At 45.0% G+C, this 11103-nt stretch overlaps 1 protein-coding gene across 1 annotated transcript; it reads left to right on the top strand.

The window, feature by feature from the left end:
• Window positions 1–868: 868 nt before the first annotated feature.
• LOC127486775 (regulator of G-protein signaling 2-like) lies at window positions 869–9359 on the top strand. Its single transcript, XM_051830991.2, has 5 exons — window positions 869–1271; window positions 3374–3475; window positions 3574–3635; window positions 6770–6936; window positions 7213–9359. The coding sequence occupies exons 1-5, from the start codon at window positions 1162–1164 to the stop codon at window positions 7405–7407; spliced, it is 636 nt and encodes a 211-aa protein (XP_051686951.2). The 5' UTR covers window positions 869–1161; the 3' UTR covers window positions 7408–9359.
• The last annotated feature ends 1744 nt before the right edge of the window (window positions 9360–11103 follow it).

Genomic DNA, 11103 nt, shown 5'->3' with positions numbered 1-11103 from the left:
CTGCAGATGGAATCTTTTCTACGCCACAGTGCCAGCCCCACAGAACTCTGTTTTGTCTTCCTGATGTCTGAGTGGTTTTCCTTTACACCTAACTGTTCTCCCTAGTAACAACACAGATTTTGCTCTCCAAGTCAAACCTGGAGTTCTTAGTACTGGCAGCTCACCCTAAGAACATGCTGACTGGATCCAATATTCAAACACAGGTTTCATATTTTCTTCTGATAGATCTAATGCAAAGCAAGGAGAGTGTCTACAGTAACTAATGCCTTACTGTTAACCTAACTGTCCACTACAGGCCTGGGAGAGAACCACTGGAATACACACTGTCATATAGTATCCAAAATTGACTCACTTCATAGTTGAGGGACTCTGTCCTGACCAATCATTTAAGTCTGCAGGAGCAGGGAGGGGTGGTTTCTGAAGAATTTACAAATACAGTTCATTGAAGTAAGCTGCTCTCACCCCCACCGCACCCCTATACACATTGCTTTTGCCAGTTAAAAGTTTTGGTAAATTCTAAGCTGACCAGCAGTGATGGAGGAGGCAAGCCCGACTGCTTGCACTGCTGAACTCCAAGGACCCTGGTGTGTCCCAGTGCCAAGCTCACTGTGCCTCACTCTCCCTCCCTGCCCACCAGGATTCCGGGCTCCAGAGCTGACCCAAAAAGCAGGCCCAGCTCAGGTGTCGCCTTTGGACAAAGTCACTGTCTCCTGCTCTCTTCCCGAAGACTGCCCGGCCTGATGTTGCAGTTCCTGGTTCGCCCGCCCACCAGTGAGGGAAGCAGAGGCACAGTGTGTTCTTTCTGGAATCCGGCTCAGCTTGCAGGCAGGGATTCGGCAGGCTGGGCAAAGAAGGGCCTGAGCCAGACTGCTCCACAGGACTGCGGCCTGGAAAAACCCATTGCCCTCAGCGCCCTGCCACTGGAGGTGTCCCGCCAGACCATGTTCTAAGCCTTAGTCTCACGTGTCAGCAACTCCCTGGCTTCCAGCCAGTCAGCAGCCTTCGTGCCCCGCGCCTGCTCAGGCTCTGCCCCTGCCATAGGCCTCTGGCCAATCCTCGCTTTAGGAGGTGGGGCTGGCCCAGAGAGACCCCGCCCCCACGCCGGCAGGCTATAAAAGCTGTGGCGACCTGCAGGCCGCTACTCTGTACTGAGATCAGCGAATGCTAAGTGTCGTTTTTATGGAGATTCAGCCCGACTGTGGAGGTATGGACGAGAGCGTAGGCAGTGACACCAAGAGCGTGGAAAAGCAGGAGAAGATGAAACGGTCCTTGTGAGTAGGCGCCTCTCTGTCGGGTCGGCTTGCTGTATATGGGGCACTTTGGGAAACATTGTAGCCTGAGCCTCTGCAGAAAAACCAAGCGCACGATGCTAATTTACTCAGGGAAATTACATCTACGAGGGCTGTGCTGGCTTTGTGAGTGTGGACACTCGGGAGGGCTTGGTAGGAGGAGGGTGGAGGCGCGCTGGGACCTTATGGAGCGGCCTTCTGCGTGCATCTCAGCGCAGCTGAGAACCCTGGTCGACATCGTGTGCTTCTGCTGGGTGGCGGGAAATCATTTACCTTTATTTTAAAATTATTAAGATTGATATCTAAAGTGTTCTTGTCTATTTAGATAAGAATTCTTGTTGGGAAAGTGGCGCAGTCTTATCTCTGGCGAGACCTACACCCTGACACCATCCTAGGCTCTAGCACCCACTGCCATTGCTGCAAGCCAGGCGGCCACATGGCCCAACCACTGGTGTCAGCCCCACCCCCATCCTAATGGGATTCTCTGCTCCTCCTTCCCTGCCCGCCCCCTGGCGAAGTTTTAAAAGGGCCTGTTTCTGAACACGCGGCGCTCTGTCGGCTCCGTTCTCTCACTCCCCTCTCTCCTCTCCTCTCTCCCTCTTACTTGTTTTCTTTCCTTGCCCCTCCCCTCCAGCTTGCCGGGTTTTCCCCAATAAACCCTTTACCTTACTCCGGTGTTTGGTGTGTTTTGTGGTGAACTTACATTGGTGCCGAAACCCGGGACCTTACAATTCTAAATATCGAGTTTCTGTAAATCAGACAGCGTGGTATGGCTTAGCATTTAGAGTGTGAGAGAAATACACAGGAAGGTGAAGGCTTTATTAAGAGAAAGGAATCAGAAATTTAAACCGGCAGTTGCATACCAGGCTTTTCCAGGGAGTAGGCCAGAGCCTGCAAGGGAGAGCCTGTGGGCCGGAGAGCAGCGGCAAGGCAAGTCAGCAGGCTCCAGTGGCATCCAGAAGGCCGCCCACACCAAGAGGCATGAGGTGAACAAGGGCCACGTGCAGGCCATCACAGGTCAGAGTCACGGGGAAAGGAAAAACCGTGCAGGCAGGAATGACCACAAAACCACAAGGTGCAGGCAAACAGATGAGGGGCAGCCAAAAGCTGTGCCTGGAGGCTTGGGAGAACAAGGGTGGGCCCAGCAGGCTCCACCCTTTTTATTCAGTCCCCAAAGGGGCATGGTTAATGGTCTGAGTGGCAGGTGGGTGAATACAGGTGGGATACATAAGGGGTGGAGGCGTGGTTTTCCAGTTCATGAATCTGATTAATTTAATCCGATCTGCCTGACCATATCAGGGGAAGAGCATTTGCTGGCTGAAGATCTCGTTTTGAGTCCTTTCTCACCTTTTCATGATAAAGCTGTTCTCAGGCAGTCATGACTGTGGAACAAATCTTCCTCAAAAGAGCACTGTAGGTCGGAGGGCCAGTGTCACTCCCTATGCATGGCCTCTGGTGCATCCAGGACCATGGGTGGAAGGGGAAGGAGTGAACTGCCGCTCTTTGTGGGCCAGAAATAGCTTAAGGTTTTCATTTTTTTTAAGGTTTATTTGAAGGTCGCAGTTAGAGAGGCAGAAAAAGAAGTCTTCCATCCTCTGGTTCACTTCCCTAAATGGCCACAACCACAGGGGCTGGGCTAGGCTGGAGCCAGAAGCTCTTCAGGGTCTTTGACTGGGTGTAGGGGTCCAAGGACTTGGGCATCCTCCACTGCTTTCCTGGGTGCATTAGCAGGGAACTGGATTGAATGTGGAGCAGCCTGGACTTGAACCATTGCCAATATGGGGTGGATGGCTTAACTCATAGTACTGGGCCCCAGTATGTGCTTTTTGGGTATGCAGCATATTGAGATAATATTTTTGTGAATTTTAAGGTAGTTCCTACCTTTACTCTTAACACTAGTAGTTATAGTCTGAGAAAACTATTCAGTATTTCAGTGCTGGGTTTAAATATTAGGTTGATAAGGCTGCTACTTGGTTTTGTCTCATTTGGTTTGCCTGTAGCTACTAGATAGCTTTATTGGATAAAAATACATTCAGCTGTAGTTGTGTTTTCAAGCATGGCCACTTAGTGACTTTTTTTTTAAGATTAAAAGATTGGAAGACACGATTGAGTTCCTTCTTGCAAAATTCTTCCACTCCTGGGAAGCCCGAAACCAGCAAGAAAAGCAAACAGCAAACTTTCAGCAAGTAAGTGAGAATCCTGTGCTCACAAACCTGAACAGCTCACTGCTGAGCTGGAAAGGGGACCTGATATGTGCCCTCTTAACTGAAAACTTCTCTTGCAGGCCTTCCCCAGAGGAAGCACTGCTGTGGTCAGAAGGATTCGAGGAGCTGCTGGCCAGCAAATGTGAGTTAACCTTGAATTTGATCTACTGCAAATATTGCAAGAGTCTAGAAAGGTGTGTCTCCACAGCAAATGAGTGGCTCACAAGAGGAGGAATGCACTCAATAGTCACAGGAGCCTAGAATATCTTTTTCTCCCCTTATTTCTTAGCATATTGACTCTGAGTGGGGAAGACAAATTAGCCTTAAACAGCACAGTGGCAGTGCTCTTAGTTGAAGTTGTCCACTTTTCCATTGCATATATTGTTTACAAGACACTTGTTCCCAGAGAATTTGTGGTTCCCCTGAAGACATTTTTTTTGCATCAACAGCAAACATAAGTATTTGTTTTTATACTTAAGTATTTTGTCTACTGGCATCTTTGTCTTTCTTTAAAATTTGTTAAGATTTTATGTAAGTTGTATAACTTTCATTTATTTCATTTGTATAGATTTTGGAACATAGTGATACTTGCCATGCTACCCTCCCTCCCACCCATGCTCCAATTCTTCTTCCTCTCCCTCTCTCCTTCCCACTCTTTACAATGAGCTACTTTCAGTTTACTTAATGATCATACAGTTAATCCTACACTAAGTAAGAGTTCAGCAAATGGTATGAAGAAAAAAAAACCCACTGTTCCTCAATGGAAGAGATGGGCTTTAAACAATCATTGAATCTCAAAATGTTCATTGCACTCTAATACATTACATTTCAGGTACTCTATAAGTTAACTCAGATCAGGGAAAACATATAGTATCTGTGTTTTTGGGGACTGGCTTATTTCACTAAGTGTAATGGTTTCCAGTTGTATCCATTTTGTTGCAAAAGACAAGATTTCATTTTTTTACAGGTGACTAGTATGCCATAGTGTATATATATACACCATAATTTCTTTATCTAGTCATTTTTCCAAACTCTATGAGTTCCAGTAGTGTCTCAGTGGGGTCACCTACAAATAGGGATAGTTTGACTTCCTCCTTTCCAATTTGTATCCCTTTGATTTCTTCTTGTTTAATGGCTCTGGCTAAACCTTCCAGTACTGTATTGAATAGCAATGGTGAGTGGGCATCCTTGTCTGGTTCTGGATCTCAGTGGAAATGCTTCCAACTTTTCCCCATTCAATAGTATGCTGGCGGGTGGCACCATGGCTCAATAGGCTAATCCTCCACCTTGAGGCGCTGGCACGCCGGGTTCTAGTCCCTGTCGGGGCACCGGATTCTGTCCCAGTTGCCCCTCTTCCAGGCCAGCTCTCTGCTGTGGCCAGGGAGTGCAGTGGAGGATGGCCCAAGTGCTTGGGCCCTGCACCCCATGGGAGACCAGGAGAAGTACCTGGCTCCTGCCTTGGGATCAGCAGGGTGCGCCGGCCACAGTGCAGCGGCCATTGGAGGATGAACCAACGGCAAAGGAAGACCTTTCTCTCTGTCTGTCTCTCTCTCACTGTCCACTCTGCCTGTCAAAAAAAAATAGTATGCTGGCCATGGGTTTGTTATAAATTGCCTTGATTGTGTTGAGGAATGTTCCTCCCATGCCCAATTTTCTTAAGGTTTTCATCATGAAAGGATGTTATATACTATCAAATGCTTTCTCTGCATGTATTGAGATAGTCATATGGTTTTTCTTCAGTTTGTTATTGTAATGTATCACACATTGATTTGTGAATGTTGAACCACCCCTGCATACCAAGGATAAATATCACTTGTTCTGGATGAATGATCTTTTTGGTGTGTTGTTGGATTCAAATGGCCAGTACTTTGTTGAGGATTTTTGCATCTGTGTTCATCAGAGAAAGAACTACAGAACAATTTCCCTGTTTCTTTTTCTTGTATAGGAATTAAGGTGACACAGGCTTCAGGAGTTTGGGAGGGTTACCTCCCTTTCAATTGCTTTGAATAACCCAAGAAGAATTGGAATTAGTTCTTTAAATATCTGGTAGAATTCAGCAATAAAGCCATCTGATCCTAGGCTTTTTTTTTATTGGGAGGCTCTTTATTACTGATTCAGTTTCCATCTTGGTTATTGGTCTGTTAAGTTTTTTATGTCTTCATGGCTCAATTTAGGTAGGTGGCTTGTGTCTAGGGATCTATTTTTTTAATTTATTTGACAGGTAGAGTTATAGATACTGAGAGAGAAACTGAGAGAAAGGTCTTCCTTCCATTGGTTCACTCCCCAAATGGCTGCTATGGCTGCTGCTGTGCCAATCTGAAGCCAGGAGCCAGGTGCTTCTTCCTGGTCTCCCGTGCAGCTGCAGGGGCCCAAGCACTTGGGCCATCCTCCACTGCCCTCCCGGGCCACAGCAGAGAGCTGGACTGGAAGAGGAGCAACTGGGACTAGAACCCGGTGCCCATATGGGATGCTGGCACTGCAGGCAGAGGATTCACCAAGTGAGCCATGGTGCTGACCCATAGGGATCTATTCTTTTTTTCTAGTTTTCCAGGTTAGTTGGCATACAGCTCTTGATAGCTCTTTGTACCTCTATTGTTATGCTCATACCCCCACCCCCTCTCCTCCAAGCAGAGCAATGCCTAGGTGTTTTCCCTGTGTTCAGTACTTATCTGTGCCACCATGTGAACCATACAAATGATCTGCACAGTCCTCACTATGAGCATAGTTCTCTAGCTGAGTGTAGTAAATTGTTCCCTATTCCAGCATCTTGGAATCCCAGCATCTTGTTCCCATCCAGCATCTTTGTCTTTAAAGATCTAAATTCTGAGGGCTGGCACCATGGCACAGTAGGTTAATCATCCACCTGCAAAGCCGGCATCCCATATGGGCTCCGGTTCTAGTCCCAGCTGCTTCTCTTCCTATCCAGCTCTCTGCTGTGGCCTGGGAAAGCAGTGGAGATGGTTCAAGTGCTTGGGCCCCTGCACGCACATGGGAGACCAGGAGGAGGCACCTAGCTCCTGGCTTTGGATCGGTGCAGCTCTGGCTGTTGCAGCCATTTGGGGAGTGAACCAATGGAAGGAAGACCTTTCTCTCTGTTTCTCCCTCTCACTGTCTGTAACTCTGCCTCTCAAATAAATAAAATATTTTTTAAAAGAGCTAAATTCTGAGGATTATGTGTTTGAATGAAATCTAGAAAATAGCTAAGTGATAATTATTTGGTTATTCAGTTCTTCATATTCTGTGTTCTTTCTCCTCCCATCTCTTCTATCTTTATAGATGGTGTGGCTGTTTTTAGGGCCTTTTTAAAATCTCAATTCTGTGAAGAAAATATAGACTTCTGGCTGGCTTGTGAAGACTTCAAAAAAATCAAATCATCCCAGAAGCTGTCCTCAAAAGCAAAGGAAATATATATAGAATTCATAGAAAAAGATGCCCCAAAAGAGGTAAGATAAAAATACTCATTTCAGCATAATGTGGACATCCTTGGCACCAAGAGGCAACAAAAGAATTAGATATTAGATTAAACCAGGGGTGAGGAATGGTGAAAGGATATCTCCCCTGGCATTCTGGTTTTCAACTGTATCTGAAGACCTGGCAGGTGAAGCTCATCACATGGTACAGCTTCTTTTTGTGTTTCATTTTCAAATAGCAGAGCAATGGGTACTGAGTGATTCTCTAGGAATGAATACTGGGTAATCTGCTTTTTTGTTTTATTTCAGGTAAACATAGACTTCCAAACCAAAATCCTTATTGTCCAAAATATACAAAATGCTACAACTGGCTGTTTTACATCTGCACAGAAAAGGATTTACAGCTTGATGGAGAATAACTCCTATCCCCATTTCTTGGCATCAGAATTCTACCAGAACTTGTGTAAAAAACCACAAATCACCACAGAGCACCATGCTATATGATTTGAAAAAGGGAGCCCCAGAGTGAGAGACATGTCTTTCTGCATCCTGAGGTAGAAGGCTGTCACCTACCAAAGAGAATGACATTGAATTCAGCCTGGTTGTTTGGGAAACATCTCTCAGAACTACTGATTCCAAGTTGGGTAGTGAATCAGGAAGCTGCTGACTGTCTAGGAGAATCTTGTATCAGAATAACTTCCACTGCTCTACAGACACATGGAAAGAATATGTGGCCTGAATGTGGAGGGTCTCACTGGAAAAGCAAGAATATGAAATGGAAGATAACACAATTTATCCAAACACATGAAAAATCAATGTCTGAGATTATGTGGCCTTGGCTAACTGGCTGTACATCTTTCCCTAAGCCCGTCCATGTTACCACATAGTGGCTTTATTTTTCAGTTTTGAGTCCTAACATTAGCAGGTTTGCTCTGTGCAAGAGTATTGAAGTTCTTGTGACTCCAGATCATCCATACTATTCTTATGCATGGTTGAACCTGAATTGGTCTGTTTGAATTGCTAGATAGTTTATGAAATAGAGTGGGTGCTCATGTGTAGAAAGCTACAGTGTCTGTTACAAGTGCCAAAAACCGTCTTGAAGGCAGCAGAAGTTTGAAGTGGTCTTTGGATATTTTAATACATTTTTTGATAAATAATGCCATTGAATGCTTGGAGTCCAGGTATGAGTTGATTTGATCTTAATAGTTGGAAGTATGTCAAGCCCAAGGGGAAACATCTGTCTAGGGAAGCAGAAGCATCTGTTGCTGTGCCTGTCCTTGGAGAACTGGCATCCCCCAGAGTGATTCTCTGATTCTCGGATGAGGGTAGCAGGGAAGATACAATTTTCTAAACCTAAGTTACAGCACATCCTTAGAACCACCCTGTGTCAAGCCTCTTGGTATAATTTTTTAAAGATCAAGGTCATTAATAAGAACAATAGGACTTTGATTTAAAGCCCTTCATGAGTATTGAGAACCAACTAAATAGAAGTGAAGGGTGTGGAGACAAGCACCAATGTTAGGTTATTCAATTGCTCCAATGAAGAAAGAGCCAAATAAGGGGAACATGGGCCTCCCTCTTTTGCCTTTTCCCCCTTGGTTCTAAGCTTTCTTTGACATGCTCCATGGAACCGTATTTTGGCAAATATCTGTGATGGGCTTATCTGGGCCAGTGATCTGAAAAAGAGTAGAAGACATGGTTGTCTACTGGGGAGGAAATGGAGAGAAAAGATGGAGACTCAAACCTTATTTTCTTAGAAACAGATTTCCATATGATCATCAAGGGTAAGGTCATCATCCACAACTTGACAGACTTTACCAGATCTACCTTCAGGATGTCCCAGGCACCCTGTCCTTCTCTTACTGCAGCCACTTGCTTCCTCGCTGGTGTTGTCATTCTTCACCTGGATCTCAGAAGGCCTCAGTACCTGTGTCCTGCTTCTGACCTGTTCTTGAAAATTTATTTTAACATCATTTTTCTCATATTACATTTATGCTCAGAAAACTTGGACTCCTTGGCTCTAAAATCATGGTAAACTCTTGTGCCTAAGACTACAATTTCTCTCTAATAGCTTGGTTTGTTTTCTGCCTTGCTACTCCTATCAGCAATATTTGATACAGGCTTTTTTTATGGGGCCCAAGATAAACTATCTCCTATTATTGATCCAATTTCCCTCCTTCTTTCTCTGCCTTTCAAGTGTATTTTTTAAAGTATTTTTTAAACAAAATACTCTGTTCACTTGAATTTTACTCATTTGTCAAGGCTCAGTTCGATTCATTTCCATGAACTATCCTCAAGGGTATATAAGTTTTCTTTCTCAAGTAAATGATCAATAACTGTACCATTCTGACATACTCTACTTCATTTTCAAAGTAATTAATAAAGTTGCAGTCTTGGAAGATATTCAGGACCCACTGCTCATTGATGATCTAATTAAATAATTGATTGGTTGAATGATGCACAAACTTTAAAAAAAAATGATTTTTTATTTGAAAAGCAGAGTTATTGAGAGGCAGGGGCAGAGAGAGAATGAGAGAGAGAGAATGAGAGAGAGAGAGAGAGAGAGATCTTTCATCTGCTGGTGCATTCAAAGGATGGAGCTGGGCTCAATCCAAAACCAGGAGCCTGGAGTTTCTTCCAGGTCTCCATAGTAGAGAGATGTATTTTGGAATTGGAATATCTGGGACTGGAACCAGTGCCAATAAGGGATGCTGGCACTGCAGGTGGTAGCTTTACATGCTACACCACATTGCTGGCCCCCAACAAACTCTTAATTGAAACTACATACAGTGGGGAGCCAGTACTGTGTTTTAGCTGGTTAAGCCACCACCTGCAGTGCTGGCATCCCATATGAGTACAAGTTCCTTTCCCAGCTACTCCACTTCCAATCCAGCTTCCTACCAATGCCCCTGGGAAAGCAGCAGAGGATGGCCCAAGTGCTTGGGCCCCTGCACCCACATGGGAGACCTGGAAGAAGCTCCTGGCTCCTGGCTTTGGCCTGGCCCAATCCCACCCAGTGTGGTCATGTGGGGAAATGAATCAGCAGATGGAATATCTCCCTCCCTCCCCCTCTCTCTTTCTCCTCTGTGTCTCTGCATTTCAAATAAATAAGTCAATCAAAAATGTGTTCTTAAAATGTAACTGAAGGGGAAGGCACTGAGGCATAGTGAGTAAAGCCATTGCCTTCAGTGCCGGCATCCCATATGGGTGCCAGTTTGAGACCCAGCTGCTCCACTTCTGATCCAGCTCTCTGCTATGGCCTGAGAAAGCAGTGGAAGATGGCCAAAGTTCTTGGGCCGCTGCTCCAAAGGAAGGAGACCTGGAAGAAGCTCCTGGCTCCTGGCTTCTGATCAGCCCAGCTCTGGCCATTATGGCCATTTTGGGGAGTGAACCAGTGGATAGAAATTCTCTTTCTCTGTCTCTCTGACTTTGCCTCTCTCTAACTCTGCCTTTCAAATAACTAAAATTTTTTAAAATGTAACTGAAAACAAATCATTTAAATATTCTAGGTGGGACTGAACAAAAATATCCATGGGGCAAGAGCTATTTTCTCATAGGGTGAACCATTGAAGGAGTAGCACTTGATTTTGTTGTGCTTGTTTAACCTCCAATGGTATCTATTCTTTCTCCTTCACATATTCACTACCATCATCAAGGCTTCATTTGTGTCATGCCAATGTTACTTCATAGTCTTTGTGGGTTCTCTCCTATTAGTTTCCTTTTTCCAATTCATCTTACATATGGAGTCAGATTTCTTTTTTTTTCTTAAGATTTATTTATTTGAAAGTCAGAATTGCACAGAGAAAAAGAGAAGCAGACAGGGAGAGAGAGGTCTTCCATTAGCTGGTTCACTCCCCAATTGGCCACAAAAGCCAGAGCTAGGCCTATCCGAAGCCAGGATCCAGAAGCTTCTTCTGGGTCTCCCATGTGGGTGCAGAGGCCCAAGCACCTAGGCCATCTTCTACTGCTTTCCCAGGCCATAGCAGAGAGCTGGATGGGAAGTGGAACAACTGGGACTCAAACTGGCACCCATATGGGATGCCAGCAATGCAGGCAGTGGCTTTACCAGCTATGCCACTGTGCTGGCCCAAGATTTCTTTTAATAAACACCTATTTTACCATATATTGTTTTCTCTTCAAATATTTCCAAAGTACCATGGAAAGAGCACTGGATTTAAGTTAGTGAATAAGATTCTGATC

The sequence above is a fragment of the Oryctolagus cuniculus genome, chromosome 8 (genome assembly GCF_964237555.1).
Source record: "Oryctolagus cuniculus chromosome 8, mOryCun1.1, whole genome shotgun sequence".
Classification (NCBI taxonomy): domain Eukaryota; kingdom Metazoa; phylum Chordata; class Mammalia; order Lagomorpha; family Leporidae; genus Oryctolagus; species Oryctolagus cuniculus.
The sequence above is the reverse complement of the archived record's forward strand: the minus strand, read 5'-3'. Positions and strand labels throughout refer to the sequence as shown.

Coding starts and splice junctions, on each gene's coding strand:
- LOC127486775 (XM_051830991.2), top strand. CDS start 1,162: ATGCTAAGTGTCGTTTTTATGGAGATTCAGCCCGACTGTGGAGGTATG. Junction 1,272..3,373: donor GAGAAGATGAAACGGTCCTT/GTGAGTAGGCGC, acceptor TTTTTTTTTAAG/ATTAAAAGATTGGAAGACAC. Junction 3,476..3,573: donor AAACAGCAAACTTTCAGCAA/GTAAGTGAGAAT, acceptor CTTCTCTTGCAG/GCCTTCCCCAGAGGAAGCAC.